The sequence below is a fragment of the Vespa mandarinia genome, chromosome 24 (genome assembly GCF_050613455.1).
Source record: "Vespa mandarinia isolate Hongniang chromosome 24, ASM5061345v1, whole genome shotgun sequence".
NCBI classification, from domain to species: Eukaryota; Metazoa; Arthropoda; class Insecta; order Hymenoptera; family Vespidae; genus Vespa; species Vespa mandarinia.
In genome coordinates, this window is record NC_140833.1 from 1,730,614 (window position 1) to 1,742,500 (window position 11,887).

General features: G+C 31.2%; 1 protein-coding gene and 1 long non-coding RNA gene across 4 annotated transcripts in view; one reads left to right on the plus strand and one right to left on the minus strand.

Annotated features, from left to right (window-relative positions):
- Window positions 1–546: 546 nt before the first annotated feature.
- Window positions 547–11,887, minus strand: part of LOC118442745 (uncharacterized) — a 14,170-nt gene continuing 2,829 nt past the window's right edge. For all 3 annotated transcript variants that reach the window (XM_085663798.1, XM_085663797.1, XM_085663796.1), the window contains 8 exons: window positions 9,553–9,694; window positions 5,899–6,338; window positions 5,200–5,743; window positions 4,856–5,099; window positions 4,494–4,762; window positions 2,639–4,426; window positions 2,077–2,534; window positions 547–1,672 (listed from right to left, as the gene is read on the minus strand). In XM_085663798.1, the coding sequence (XP_085519924.1) occupies window positions 1,508–1,672; window positions 2,077–2,534; window positions 2,639–4,426; window positions 4,494–4,762; window positions 4,856–5,099; window positions 5,200–5,743; window positions 5,899–6,338; window positions 9,553–9,655 (4,011 nt within the window). In that variant the 5' untranslated portion in view covers window positions 9,656–9,694 and the 3' untranslated portion in view covers window positions 547–1,507. The remainder of the gene's footprint in view (window positions 1,673–2,076; window positions 2,535–2,638; window positions 4,427–4,493; window positions 4,763–4,855; window positions 5,100–5,199; window positions 5,744–5,898; window positions 6,339–9,552; window positions 9,695–11,887) is intronic.
- Window positions 6,245–11,887, plus strand: part of LOC118442756 (uncharacterized) — a 5,971-nt gene continuing 328 nt past the window's right edge. Inside the window, exons 1-4 of the long non-coding RNA XR_004838471.2 lie at window positions 6,245–6,365; window positions 9,534–9,696; window positions 10,780–10,931; window positions 11,429–11,565. This is a non-coding gene — a long non-coding RNA (uncharacterized LOC118442756). The remainder of the gene's footprint in view (window positions 6,366–9,533; window positions 9,697–10,779; window positions 10,932–11,428; window positions 11,566–11,887) is intronic.

Consider the following 11,887-nt stretch of genomic DNA (forward strand, 5'->3'; position numbering starts at 1 on the left):
AGAGAGAGAGAGAGAGAGAGAGAGGAAGGATTATTAATTCGTAATTAATAATTTAACAATGATTTATTTATCGTGAATCGATTTTTTTTTCTAATTAATATCATTACGATGATTCGTCGTGCGATTTTTTTTTTCTTTTTTTTTTTTTTTTTTTTTTTTTTTATATGTTAATATAGTTTGGATACATAACCTGTTAATTATATCTCGTAAAAATCAATCTGAATATGTCGAGGATCGAAAGATTTTCAATAATGGTTGTCTCGTAGCAAGTGCCTGTTGACATAATATAAAACATGCAAAATGAATTTGGATAGTTGTTTTTTTTTCTTTTCTTAAAAAAAAAAAAAAAAATAACTTCATATTTGTTGATAGTATGAATGAAAAAAAAAGTGCAAAGATAAATCATTTTGATATAATGATCTTAATAAAGGATAAATATTAGAAATATTTAAAAATGAAACTGAAGAACGAAAGTTATATTCTTTTAAGGTATTATTATTATCCGATGATATTTGAATCTGTAATGTGTGAATTAAAAAATTGAACGAAGACATTGTGAAATAATAAAAGTTACGTGTTGAAAAAAAAAGAAGAAAAAGAAAAAATAGAAATGAAAAAGAAAAGTAAGTAAATCGCGTTCTTTATTGATTTTATATAAATAATCGAAGGGAGAAGGGTAGAGGGGTGAGGGGAGTAAAAGTATGGATCTAATATTTACATTAGCGTATCAATGTAACGATGTCGTCGAACAATCATTATGATATCAACATCTTTTCATTGATCACATTGAAAGGAAAATGATAGAGACGAAAAGAAAATCTCAATTTTCTTTTCGTATCGAACGATCGATCAAATTCATTGTGATATGTATTTCTTTTTTTTTTACTTTCGATTGAAGTGTTTGTAAAGGGGAAGAAAACAAGAAAAAAAAAAAAAAAAAAAGAAAAAAAAAAAAGAAAAAAAAAAGGAAAACAAAATGGGCTCACAAAATTTCTAAATGATTTTTCAAAAAAATCGATCACTCCTTTTCGTAAATTTTACAGGTTAATTCTTTTTTTCTCTTTGTATTCCTTTTTCTTTCTTTCTTTCTTTCTTTCTTTCGGATTCGTAAAAAAATTTATAACGTCCAACTTGTGAAAATCAAAAGCCTGATTATAAGACCAAAAAAAAAAAAACAAAAAAAAGAAGAAATATTTCGAAAGAATAATCGATTTTTAAAATTATCAAATTTTTACCCATATAACCCAATAATACAAACATTCTTTTATCAATGAATTCCCTCTCAGAATTTGGTCGATCGGCGATTTTACAAATCGCTATTTTGTTATTTATTACATATGTATATTGAATAAATATTTTATGAATTATGATGAAACGAGGGAACACAGTTATGACCTCATTAACGTGAATGATGATATTTAAATCCTATTTCGGGACATGAATGATCGAAAAACGATTATATATATATATATATATATATATAATCATATTTTTTCAATGTTATCATTCATGCATTATTATCAGTTGTTTCAGAAAGATTAACATTTTCTTGTAGTTGTCCTGCATCCTTCTCATCTTTTTCCAGGCCAGATATTACGTAAACCGGTTGTTGATTATAAGCAAGGAAATGTTGATCCATCGGCAAAGTTTTTCTTGGATCCTTCATCTTCATCTGTATCAATCATATCATTAAGAATGTCATTAAGATTTTTCTTTTTTATATAAACATATATCATTACATAACACACATATATATATATATATGGTGGGCCATTTAAATGTTCTGAGGTAATCTTCAAAATCAATTACTCTTTTTCTTTTTTTTTAACTTTTCAAACTTTTTTCCCTTTCTTTTTTTCCCCCCTTCAGATTATAAGATTACAAAATTACTAAGTCTTTACTGTGGCAAAGTTAAAAAGTGTCTTGAAAAAAAAAAAAGAAAAAAAAAAAGCGATTTTTAAAATTATCTATAAACTTTTGAACGTCACCTTGTATAAATTAATATCTCTAATATCTTTATAATTATTTTGATATAATTTATAGCATATATTTAGTTCTAATTACAAATGATAATACCTTTTTTCGATACAACATTAAGAGGATTATCAAGCTGCTGATAACAAAGGCGCTGGCTGCCGCTAAAACCAAAGTGGCCGTTTGATAAACGGGTGCTTCAACTTCCGTTAGAATCTCCCGTTGCTCTAACGCAACGATCCTGTTTTCAACAGCGACTGGCATAGATTTATGTGTGAATCGTGACGTCGTTTCATCGGCCAATGACCCAAGGATTAATAGTTTCTGCATCCTTGTCAATTCTTCCAAATGAAAAGCTATGTCGACCTTATTCGTACCGATAATATCAAATTTCAAAAAGGCCGAATCACGTTCGAGATCTACTTCAATATCGTCCTTTATCCTTGCACCTAATTCGTACAAAAATTTTTTAGCTTCCCCTTTAAAGCGTACCTTGTCGGTTATTAAAAATCTTCCTGGAAAACGTAATATGACTTCTACTGCCTCAATTGGAGTTGGTACTGAAATACCATAATAAAAGTTTATGATCTATCATTTGGAAAATAACATTGTACATACGTATATGTAAACCGGTTATTATATATGATCTATATTATTAACTTACAACATATGTTAGTTCCTTTTAAAAATGGTTCTGAGCCAACCAGTTGATTGCCAGCTTCGTCGACGCACCAGCATGTATCACCAGCACATTGAGTAGGTTCAAATTTACCTTGACGATCGCATATAGCCGATACATGACCTCTGTCTCTCATTGCTTGGCATCTGGTAACGATGATCTTTTTCATTTGTTTCTCATCAGCCTCTAATAATTCCAACAAAGTACCTTCCATGAAGGCCTGAATCTTGTAATCTATTTCTTGATTCGTAGGACCTCTACCGCCACGTCTAGCCTGTCTAAAGTTACATTTTGGTTCGAGTCCTCTGATAAGCGATCCTTTCATGGGTTGTCCTTTTCTATTAACACACCAACAAACACCAACGTGTTCCAAACATTGAACAGATTCCCACATGCCAGTATCTTGATTGCATCTAGGTAGAAATGTCGATTGTTTTAATCTTTGTGATGTTTTCAAATTTTTCTCTCGGAGTCTTTCGCACTGAGACAAGACAGGACAAACGGTGTCGCATATCAAACGACTTGAGAAATCATTATGGCCATGCGTACATTCGGTTTTTATTCTGCATTCGTTTTTCTCTGGATCGAAGTACCATCTATTTGTTTCATTGTACATCGTCGTCGTATTACACGGTACTGTACGTAATGGTTCAAAACAAACCTCACGTGGTTTTGGACAACAAACAGCATATTCATCTAACGGCGACAACTCGCACTTGTGTGTAGATGGACATTGATGACCGTGAGGACCACAAGTAGCAGGTAATCTATTTTGATCTAGAAGAGGCGTTCCATTTGGACATGGATTATCCTTCTTCGGTAAACAAACTGGTACTGGTGGACAAGGTGGTACACTACAAGCCACCTCGACCATTCTACAAGCTTCATTCTCACCGCGACAAGTTACTCTTTTACATGGATCTCTACATGAGCACATAGGACAACCACTATCTAGATCCAATTCAAAACCTTCCGATCGACAATCGAGCTTACAATCGATTTCTGGACATCTTTGAGGCTTGTTACATCTCGGTACGATACCTTCGAGAACGCGTGTACCTGCAGCTTCTCTTCCTTCCACGTCGACGCACCAACACATACCGTTGTGACATTGGACTGCCTCGAATGCCCCATTGACGTCACATCTAGGTATATAAATTCTTCTCGCTGGTTCACCAGATTCTCTAGCCGCGTGCTTGGCTACAGCCTGTGCATGTTGACAAGCAGTGGCCATGACAGGTGCTACGCATTGCGTACCACAACCTGTTGAACAACATTTATCCGAATTCGAACACTCTTGATCGTTACTACATTGTAATTCACAGCTCGACGAACTTGGTACCAAATAGGGACATTGTCCGGGTTTCGTTGTCAGACATGCAGGAACGGGTGGACAATATTCTCCTGTGCCACAATTTACGTCCACCATTGTGCAAACTTCTCGTAGGCCACAAGACACATCTTTACAAGGATCGTGACAATTACATTGCTCGCAACCATTCGTATCTATGTCGTAACCGTAAGGACATACCAAATCGCACGATATCGGGGTACACACTTGCCAAGGACTTTTAAGACTTTTGCAATCGGTCTCGGGACTGACGTCACCGCGCAAAATAACTCCGTACTGATTCACGCAAGCACAGGTACCGTTATTACATTGCAAAGGCTTGTAAGTACCATTTTCCTCGCATTGCGGTGGTGGAACAGCCAAGGACATACCTTCTCTCGTACCTTCCATTCGTTCACCGAAATCTCGCAGATATTCGCACACTAAAATTAATTGATATTTGTATCGTCAATAAAAATCATTAAACGATTATATTTTTTGAAAACTTACTTGATAATTTTTTTACTGTGGTCGATGGTATAGCGCAACAGATTGATTGTCCAGCTTCCGGTACCACTGTACACGCGTAATTATATGGACAGGTCTGATTGTTAGAACACGTGATCGCATTACCTTCTTCGTCGCTCAGAGGTGTACCGAAAATGCAAGGGCTTTTATAAGTTCTTTTTGCTTTACATTCTGGCTTGGTAGGACAAAGAAAATCAGGACAATTCGTTTCCTGTTTGAGCACACACTCTTCTTCGGGTGGACATGGAAAACTGAATGAGAGAAGTAAAAGGATGTAAAACAAATCGAGGAAAAAAGATGTGCTTCAATTTAACGCATTATGAATTTCATTTACTCTTACATACCCCTCGCAAGGATTATCGCATTCGCATGTAGAACAACCGGAAGAATCAGTTTTAAATCCATATTGACAAACTTGAGCGCACTGTTGTTGAATGCAAGATGTCGATAAAGATCTTGCCTTGGCAATCGACGTACAATTTACTTTATCAGCTGGTCCCATTGAACCAGATATCTTTCGACCAACATCATCGACACACCAACATACCAGACCGTTCCTCGAACATTGTTTAGTTTGAAATTCTCCTTCTAAAAAATCATTCGTTTTTAATCATTAATTTAAAAACACTTGAGTTATATGTACGTACTTGATAATATAATGAGAACAGATTTTTTTAATTTTCTTTACCTTCCGTACATTGCGGTATGTAACCTCGGCCCTGTTTTTCCGAAATACTTAACATTTCTGCCAGCATACGATCATGCCGACATACGCTAAGATTTTCGGGTATAAAACAACTACCACCGCAGCGTTCACTTTGACAACATTTCTGTGGCGGTGGACATTCCAAATCGTGTTGGCACGTTCTACCACAAATCGTTGGTTCCTCGTTTGGGCAAGTACCGGCTCTCGTTAAATTGAAATTTGAGGGACAACAAACCCCATATTCCTGTTTCGGATCTACCAAACATCTATACATCGGCGGACAACTTGGTTTTCCTGCTGTATTACCGCATAGGAATGGTCTCAAAGAATCTGTGATTTGCAATGGTTCACCTGCCGGGCATACGTTGAAGAGGGATTTAGCTTTACGACAGCTTGGCACCGGTGGACACGGAGGACGTGCACAGGGTACATCGATTAATTCACATATCTGACCCGGACTTGGACAAGTTATACCACGACATGGATCTCTGCATTCACACTTGGGACACCCACTGTTCGTATCGATCTACAAATTACGATTAAATAAATTAGATTAATTAAATTTAGATCCAACCAAAGGGATACTTTTTTTATTTTCTGATTAGAAGAGCAAAATTTGATACGTTAAAGTATGCAAGAATAATAATAATAATAATAAAAAAAAAAAAATAGAAAAATTACTTCGAATCCAAGCGGGCAAAACATTCGACAAGAATGTGCTGGACATGGTTTAGGATTATTGCAATCAATATCATCGATGTTAGATCCTATCGTTCCAGGAATTTCACTACCAATCTTCTCGTCGACGCACCAACAACGTTTTTTCTCGGGATCACACTGTACCCTCTCAAAATCTCCTGTTTTGTTATTACATTTTGGTATATATTGCGATATCACGGTCCAACTGTCAAGAGCACGGAATCTCTTAACAGTTGCCAAAGCCAATTGTTCGCATCCTGATAGTTCGCTACCGACGCATCTCAATCCGCAGGCTGTTTTGCAGCAACGTTCTTCGAATAATTGACATTCGGAATCTATCTTACAGGATGGTGACCTCGATGGACAAATGTTTTGCTCTTCGAAGGATGGACATCGACCTGTTGTAGCTTTTAGAGATGACTCTGTAAAAAATATTTTATATCACGTTGGTAAAGTATTTCTTTTTTTTTCTCTCTTTTCTTTTTTTCTGTGCGCTTATTAATATCGCATATTAGTAAAGAGATATTGATGAGCAAACACGTTCCTTCGTTCATCTTTATGTGTCATACACACATATACACACATATATATATATATATACATAGAATCGCGCGTGCGTAACACGGTGATAATAATAATACAAATAAATAGAGTCAATCCTAACGGTTTCTCGCACCCTACTGCCACACTTACCTAAGCATGCTACCAAACACGTTTCCTGGATACTTCCATCAATAAAAACGCTGATATATATATATATATATATATATATATATATATATATATATATATGTGTCTGATTTAGATAATATTGAAAATTTTTATGACCGTAGAAATTTAAACGAATTAAGTACGTGATCAAATATAGACAGTATATGAAAAGAAAATGGAGAGATATTTCGATCGATGGGAACACGATAACTAGCTTTCTAACGAAAGTGATTAATAACGAAAAGCAAAAAGCGTGATATACGTGGAAGAGTTTCGCATAATAATAACTCTTTTTATTAAATCGTTCTCATTCGATTTAATTTTATTTTTAGAAAGATATTACATTTTAGATTTATATACGTCTATATATATATATATGTATATATATATATATATATTTTATATATATATATTTTAAAATATTTATCAAAAGAAAGTGTGGATACATGATGGCATAAAGATATATATATATATATGTATATATAAGTCTAGAAAGTATGAGATTAGTCGAGTTCAAAGGTCTCCTAATCTTTTTTGTTTTTTCGTTTCAATATTTTCGTTGGAAATGGGAACAGATATAAAAACATGGGAAAGATTTTTAAAAGAAACGCGGGTCCACATTCTTTGCGGGATGAGTAAAACGGCATAGCAGAAATTGTCGGGCTGAGAGAACCGGCTTGTTGCTGGTTAGCTGGAGTTAAAAACGTTTTGTAGATACTAAATCATTCAAATGCGGTATAATATTATCTTGTCGATAATTCAGTTAGACCGCAAATTAAAAAGAAGAAGAAAAAAAAAAAGGAAAGAAAGAAGAAGATAAAAAAAAAAAAGATGATGATAATAATAATTGAAAATTTCAAAATTACTGGACAAAACCGTATTATAGACGTGCTTTTTATATAAACCACATTCAAGCGCGTTATAACTCACTTTATGGTATCCATTTAAAAGATTGAAATGTGCGACTGTTTTTGTTCGGGGAGAAAAAAAATAAATACAAACAGCGTGCAATCTTTATTAATTTTTTTCTTCCATTAGGATGGAATAAAATCGATCGAAATTATAGCGTCGCTCGGGTGAACTACTGAGTAATATATTTCTCAAAAAAAAAAAGAAAACCTGACGTCCTGTGGTGAAATAAACGATAGAGTACTTGGCAACGTATCAGCCGCCATTCCAACGACATGATCGTGCGAGCGAATGATTATTGATCATTGTCGATCGACCGTAGAAAATGATTACTTCCAAAGCTAGCATGTTCATAGAATCTGTGCATGTTCATAGAACTGCATGTTCCATAAATGTGCATGTTCGTGAAGATTTAAAAATGCAAAAAGTTTCCCCATCGGATTCCCCGGTGATTCCATGAATGCTTAAGAAGAAGAAGAAGAAGAGGAGGAGGAGAAGGAGGAGGAGGAGGACCGGTTAAGAAAAGTTTGGAAGTGTATTCATTGTCCAAACATCGAAAAAAGAAATGCACAAGATGAACGACTATAGAGGAACGACTTCTGTAGTTTAAAAAGATTAAAAAAAAGAAGAAACCGAGATGAGATTAAAAAAAAGCCACCGTTTATCTTATTTCAATGTTTAACATTATTTATTCTGATGTATCTATCTTAGATTTCTTTTTGTTTCTTTCTTTTTTGATCCTTTTTTTTTATCCTTCTTTTAAGATCTTTATTTGATCATACATTAATCAGAAATTAAGACAACTTCCTTCAGGAATAATAAATAATTAAATTATATATATATGTATATATATATATATATATATATAGATATATAAAATTAAATGTTATATAATAAATAATATCTAATAATTAATAAAAATTAAAAAAAAAATATATATATAAGAAGTAATATATTAATTTAATAATAAATAAATTTAAAATGCCAATAATTATTTTATAATCTTGTATTTATGACATCTTTGATTTTATTAATAGATAGTTAAATATTAATATAAAAGATATTTTTAAATTTATTAGGCCAAAAGATTTTAATTAATAATGAGAATTTAATTGGAAAATTAATTATCTATATTAAATTATTCATAATAATCTTATACGTATAAATATATAAATATTTGTTAATAAAAAGTCGTTTAATATTAATAATAATTATTTAATAAACTAATATATAGATTTAATAATAAATCTTTAATATAAATATATAAATTTAAATATTTAATTAAATATTTTATTATAATAAAAATTTATTATAAATATATTAATATATATATATATATATATATATATATATCATATATATATTAATAATAAAATCAAATATATATATAATAATAAAATCAATAATAAATATCGAACAATCAATAAAATAATTATTATTCGAATCCGATCGTAATTGATCGAAAAAGAAAAGAAAAAAAAGAAAAAAAAAAGAAAGAAAAGAGAAAAAAATCGATCGAATTTTTTTCAATTAACAAAGATCGGATTATAATATGGATGATTCTATCGAAACGTTTCATAAACGTTTCTTGCGTTGTCGCAAGGACGAGAGAATCATTTAAGAATAGTTTCGAAATCCGATCACGTTTACCACATCGCATTATATGCAGATGCACGTCCGTTTCGAGAGCGCGTACTTTCCTTTTTTTTTTTTCTTCTTCTTCTTCTTCTTTTTATATCTCTTCTTTCTTTTTTCTTTTTTTTTCTTTTTCTCTAAACGCGTTTGCATCCTCCCCACCCACCCTAATCAACCTCTCGATCCTCTGCCAGATGGTAGTAAGCAAGAATAATTTTATTGTTTGCTAATGGGACTATTATTTCAATGGGTTTTTATATAACGATGAAATTATACCATGGAATTGGATGTGAATTGGTCGATCAAGTAAAAAAGTAAAGAAATAAAGAAAATGAATTAATAAATAATAAATGTAATAATAGAGAAGAAGTAATGACGTACCAGCTCCAACCGAGGATGACAATGAAAGAAGAAGAAGAAGGCAGGTCGATGACACCCACACAACGGCGCATGCAAGCCCACCGTTGCAAAGATCACGTTGCATCCTCAACGCATCAAGTGATGTTTTGACCAACCACTATATCTGTAAAATATATTATAAATATATTTACAATATGATACATATATTATATATATATATATATATATACACACGATTAAATTATATTTTAGAATTGAATTTTTTGTAATAAAATCGCAAATATTAACAGAGCAAACACACGAGCGAAGGTATAGTATATATAGGATGAAACAAAAGTTCCTAGATAATTTAAAAAAAAAAAAAAAAAAAAAAAGTAAATTACTTCTTCTCGAAATACTTTTTACGTTAAATTCTCTTTTGATTTTATTATCAAAGAAAATAAAAAAAGATTAGCCTGAAAAATCTCAAAAATGATAATTGATTTTTTAAATCTGTGCCTGAGAACTTTTGACCCATCCTTCTATTCTTCTTTCGTTTCAGTATCAAGACAAAGAAAATAATAATAATAATAATAAGTTACAACTATCTTTCTCTCTTTCCTTCTTTCTCTTTCTCTCTCTCTCTCTTTCTTTCCTTATTTGTTATTCTATGTAGATAATATTCTAATGGGCTTTGCCACGTTATTCATGAAGTGAACTCGACTGTAAGAATCGTCACGGACCAATTCCATTCTCTTTTTCCATTTCTACATTCAATTTAAAACATCTAAAAATATTTACACTAATCTGAACAAATTGATCTTAGTATTACATAGTAAAATACAACGATGATTAAATTTCTATTTCTTTTTTTTTTTTTTTTTTTTTTTCATTTTCTTTTCTTTTTCATATTACATAATTACATATTATGATTAACATGAAAGAAAATATTATCTAAAATATTTTAATAATTTTCTTCAATATAATATAATATATATTTATTATATTATGCATGCATTATTATTATTATTATTATTATTATTATTATTATTATTATTATTATTATTATTATTATATATTTCTCTTGAAATAAATACACAGATATTTAAATTGATATATAAAATATTTTTCAATAATTAAAGTTATAAATAAATAAATAAATAAATATATATATATATATATATATATATATATAGATATATATATATATAACAAGAAAGTAAAATATTTCTCCCAGTCATCCAATCTAATTTTAGAATTAATTCGAAGGTGAAGCAGAGAGACTGCGGTTGTTTTACAGTGAAATTACTGACGGTTACATCCTTTGGGAAGCCTTTAAATTTAGGGTGTATCCTGTCTTATGAATAATGCATGAAGGGTGGCTCACGAAACGACGATGTTGCTTTCAGTGGGTCGAACGTGTAAGTAATTACATTGATTCCTTACCTCCAAGTTACTAGTTTATTATTAATATATCTACTCCCTTAGGAAACACATATATACATATATATATATATACACACACACACACACACACACACACACACACATATGTGTATGTATCTGATGTATTATATAGTAACAATAATAATAATCGTGAATATATATTTATTAAAAGTAGTATGCAGTTGCGATTTTGTTCGAATTTTAATATTTACGATCTAATGCGCCTCCATTGAGTTAATTAAAATTTTTTTTTTTTTTTTTTTTTTTTTTTTTTATTAAATAAATATCTTTCTTTTTTTTTTTTCTTTTTCCTTCCTTTTTTCCATTCCAAATAATAATTTCAATCCACGCATCAAGTTTTATTCTATTAATTTAAATATTATAAACGAGGACATGAATGTTAATGAATACGACGTTTAATTAAAAATTTACAAAAGCGTTGGATGGATAAAAATAAAAGGATATGTTTTAGAGAAGAGAATGCCGGATGTGGGTCAGTTCGTCATCGACGTTTCTTCCGGGTCAGTTGTACACCTCTCTTCGGTAGAGATACCTTTTATACTACGTTGCTAACTTTCTATTGTCATACTCGTACTCAACACTGCGTTTGTATAAATATATATATATATATGTATGTATTTATAAATATATGTATATGTGTATATACATGTGCGTATGTATGTATGTATGTATGTATGTATGTGTGTATGACATTCCCCATTCTGCGTCATCAGTGGAATACTTTCTTTGAAATCCGCTTTTAAAAGATATTTCTTTCTTTACGAAAGTCTTATTCTTTTCCTTGTCATTAATCGTAAATCATTAATAAGAATAAATTAAGTCGTACGAATAACAAAACGATTTTAGTTTGTTTTTCTTTTTTTTTTCTTTTATTTTTTTTTCCCTCCACCTTGATGATAAATAACAAAAA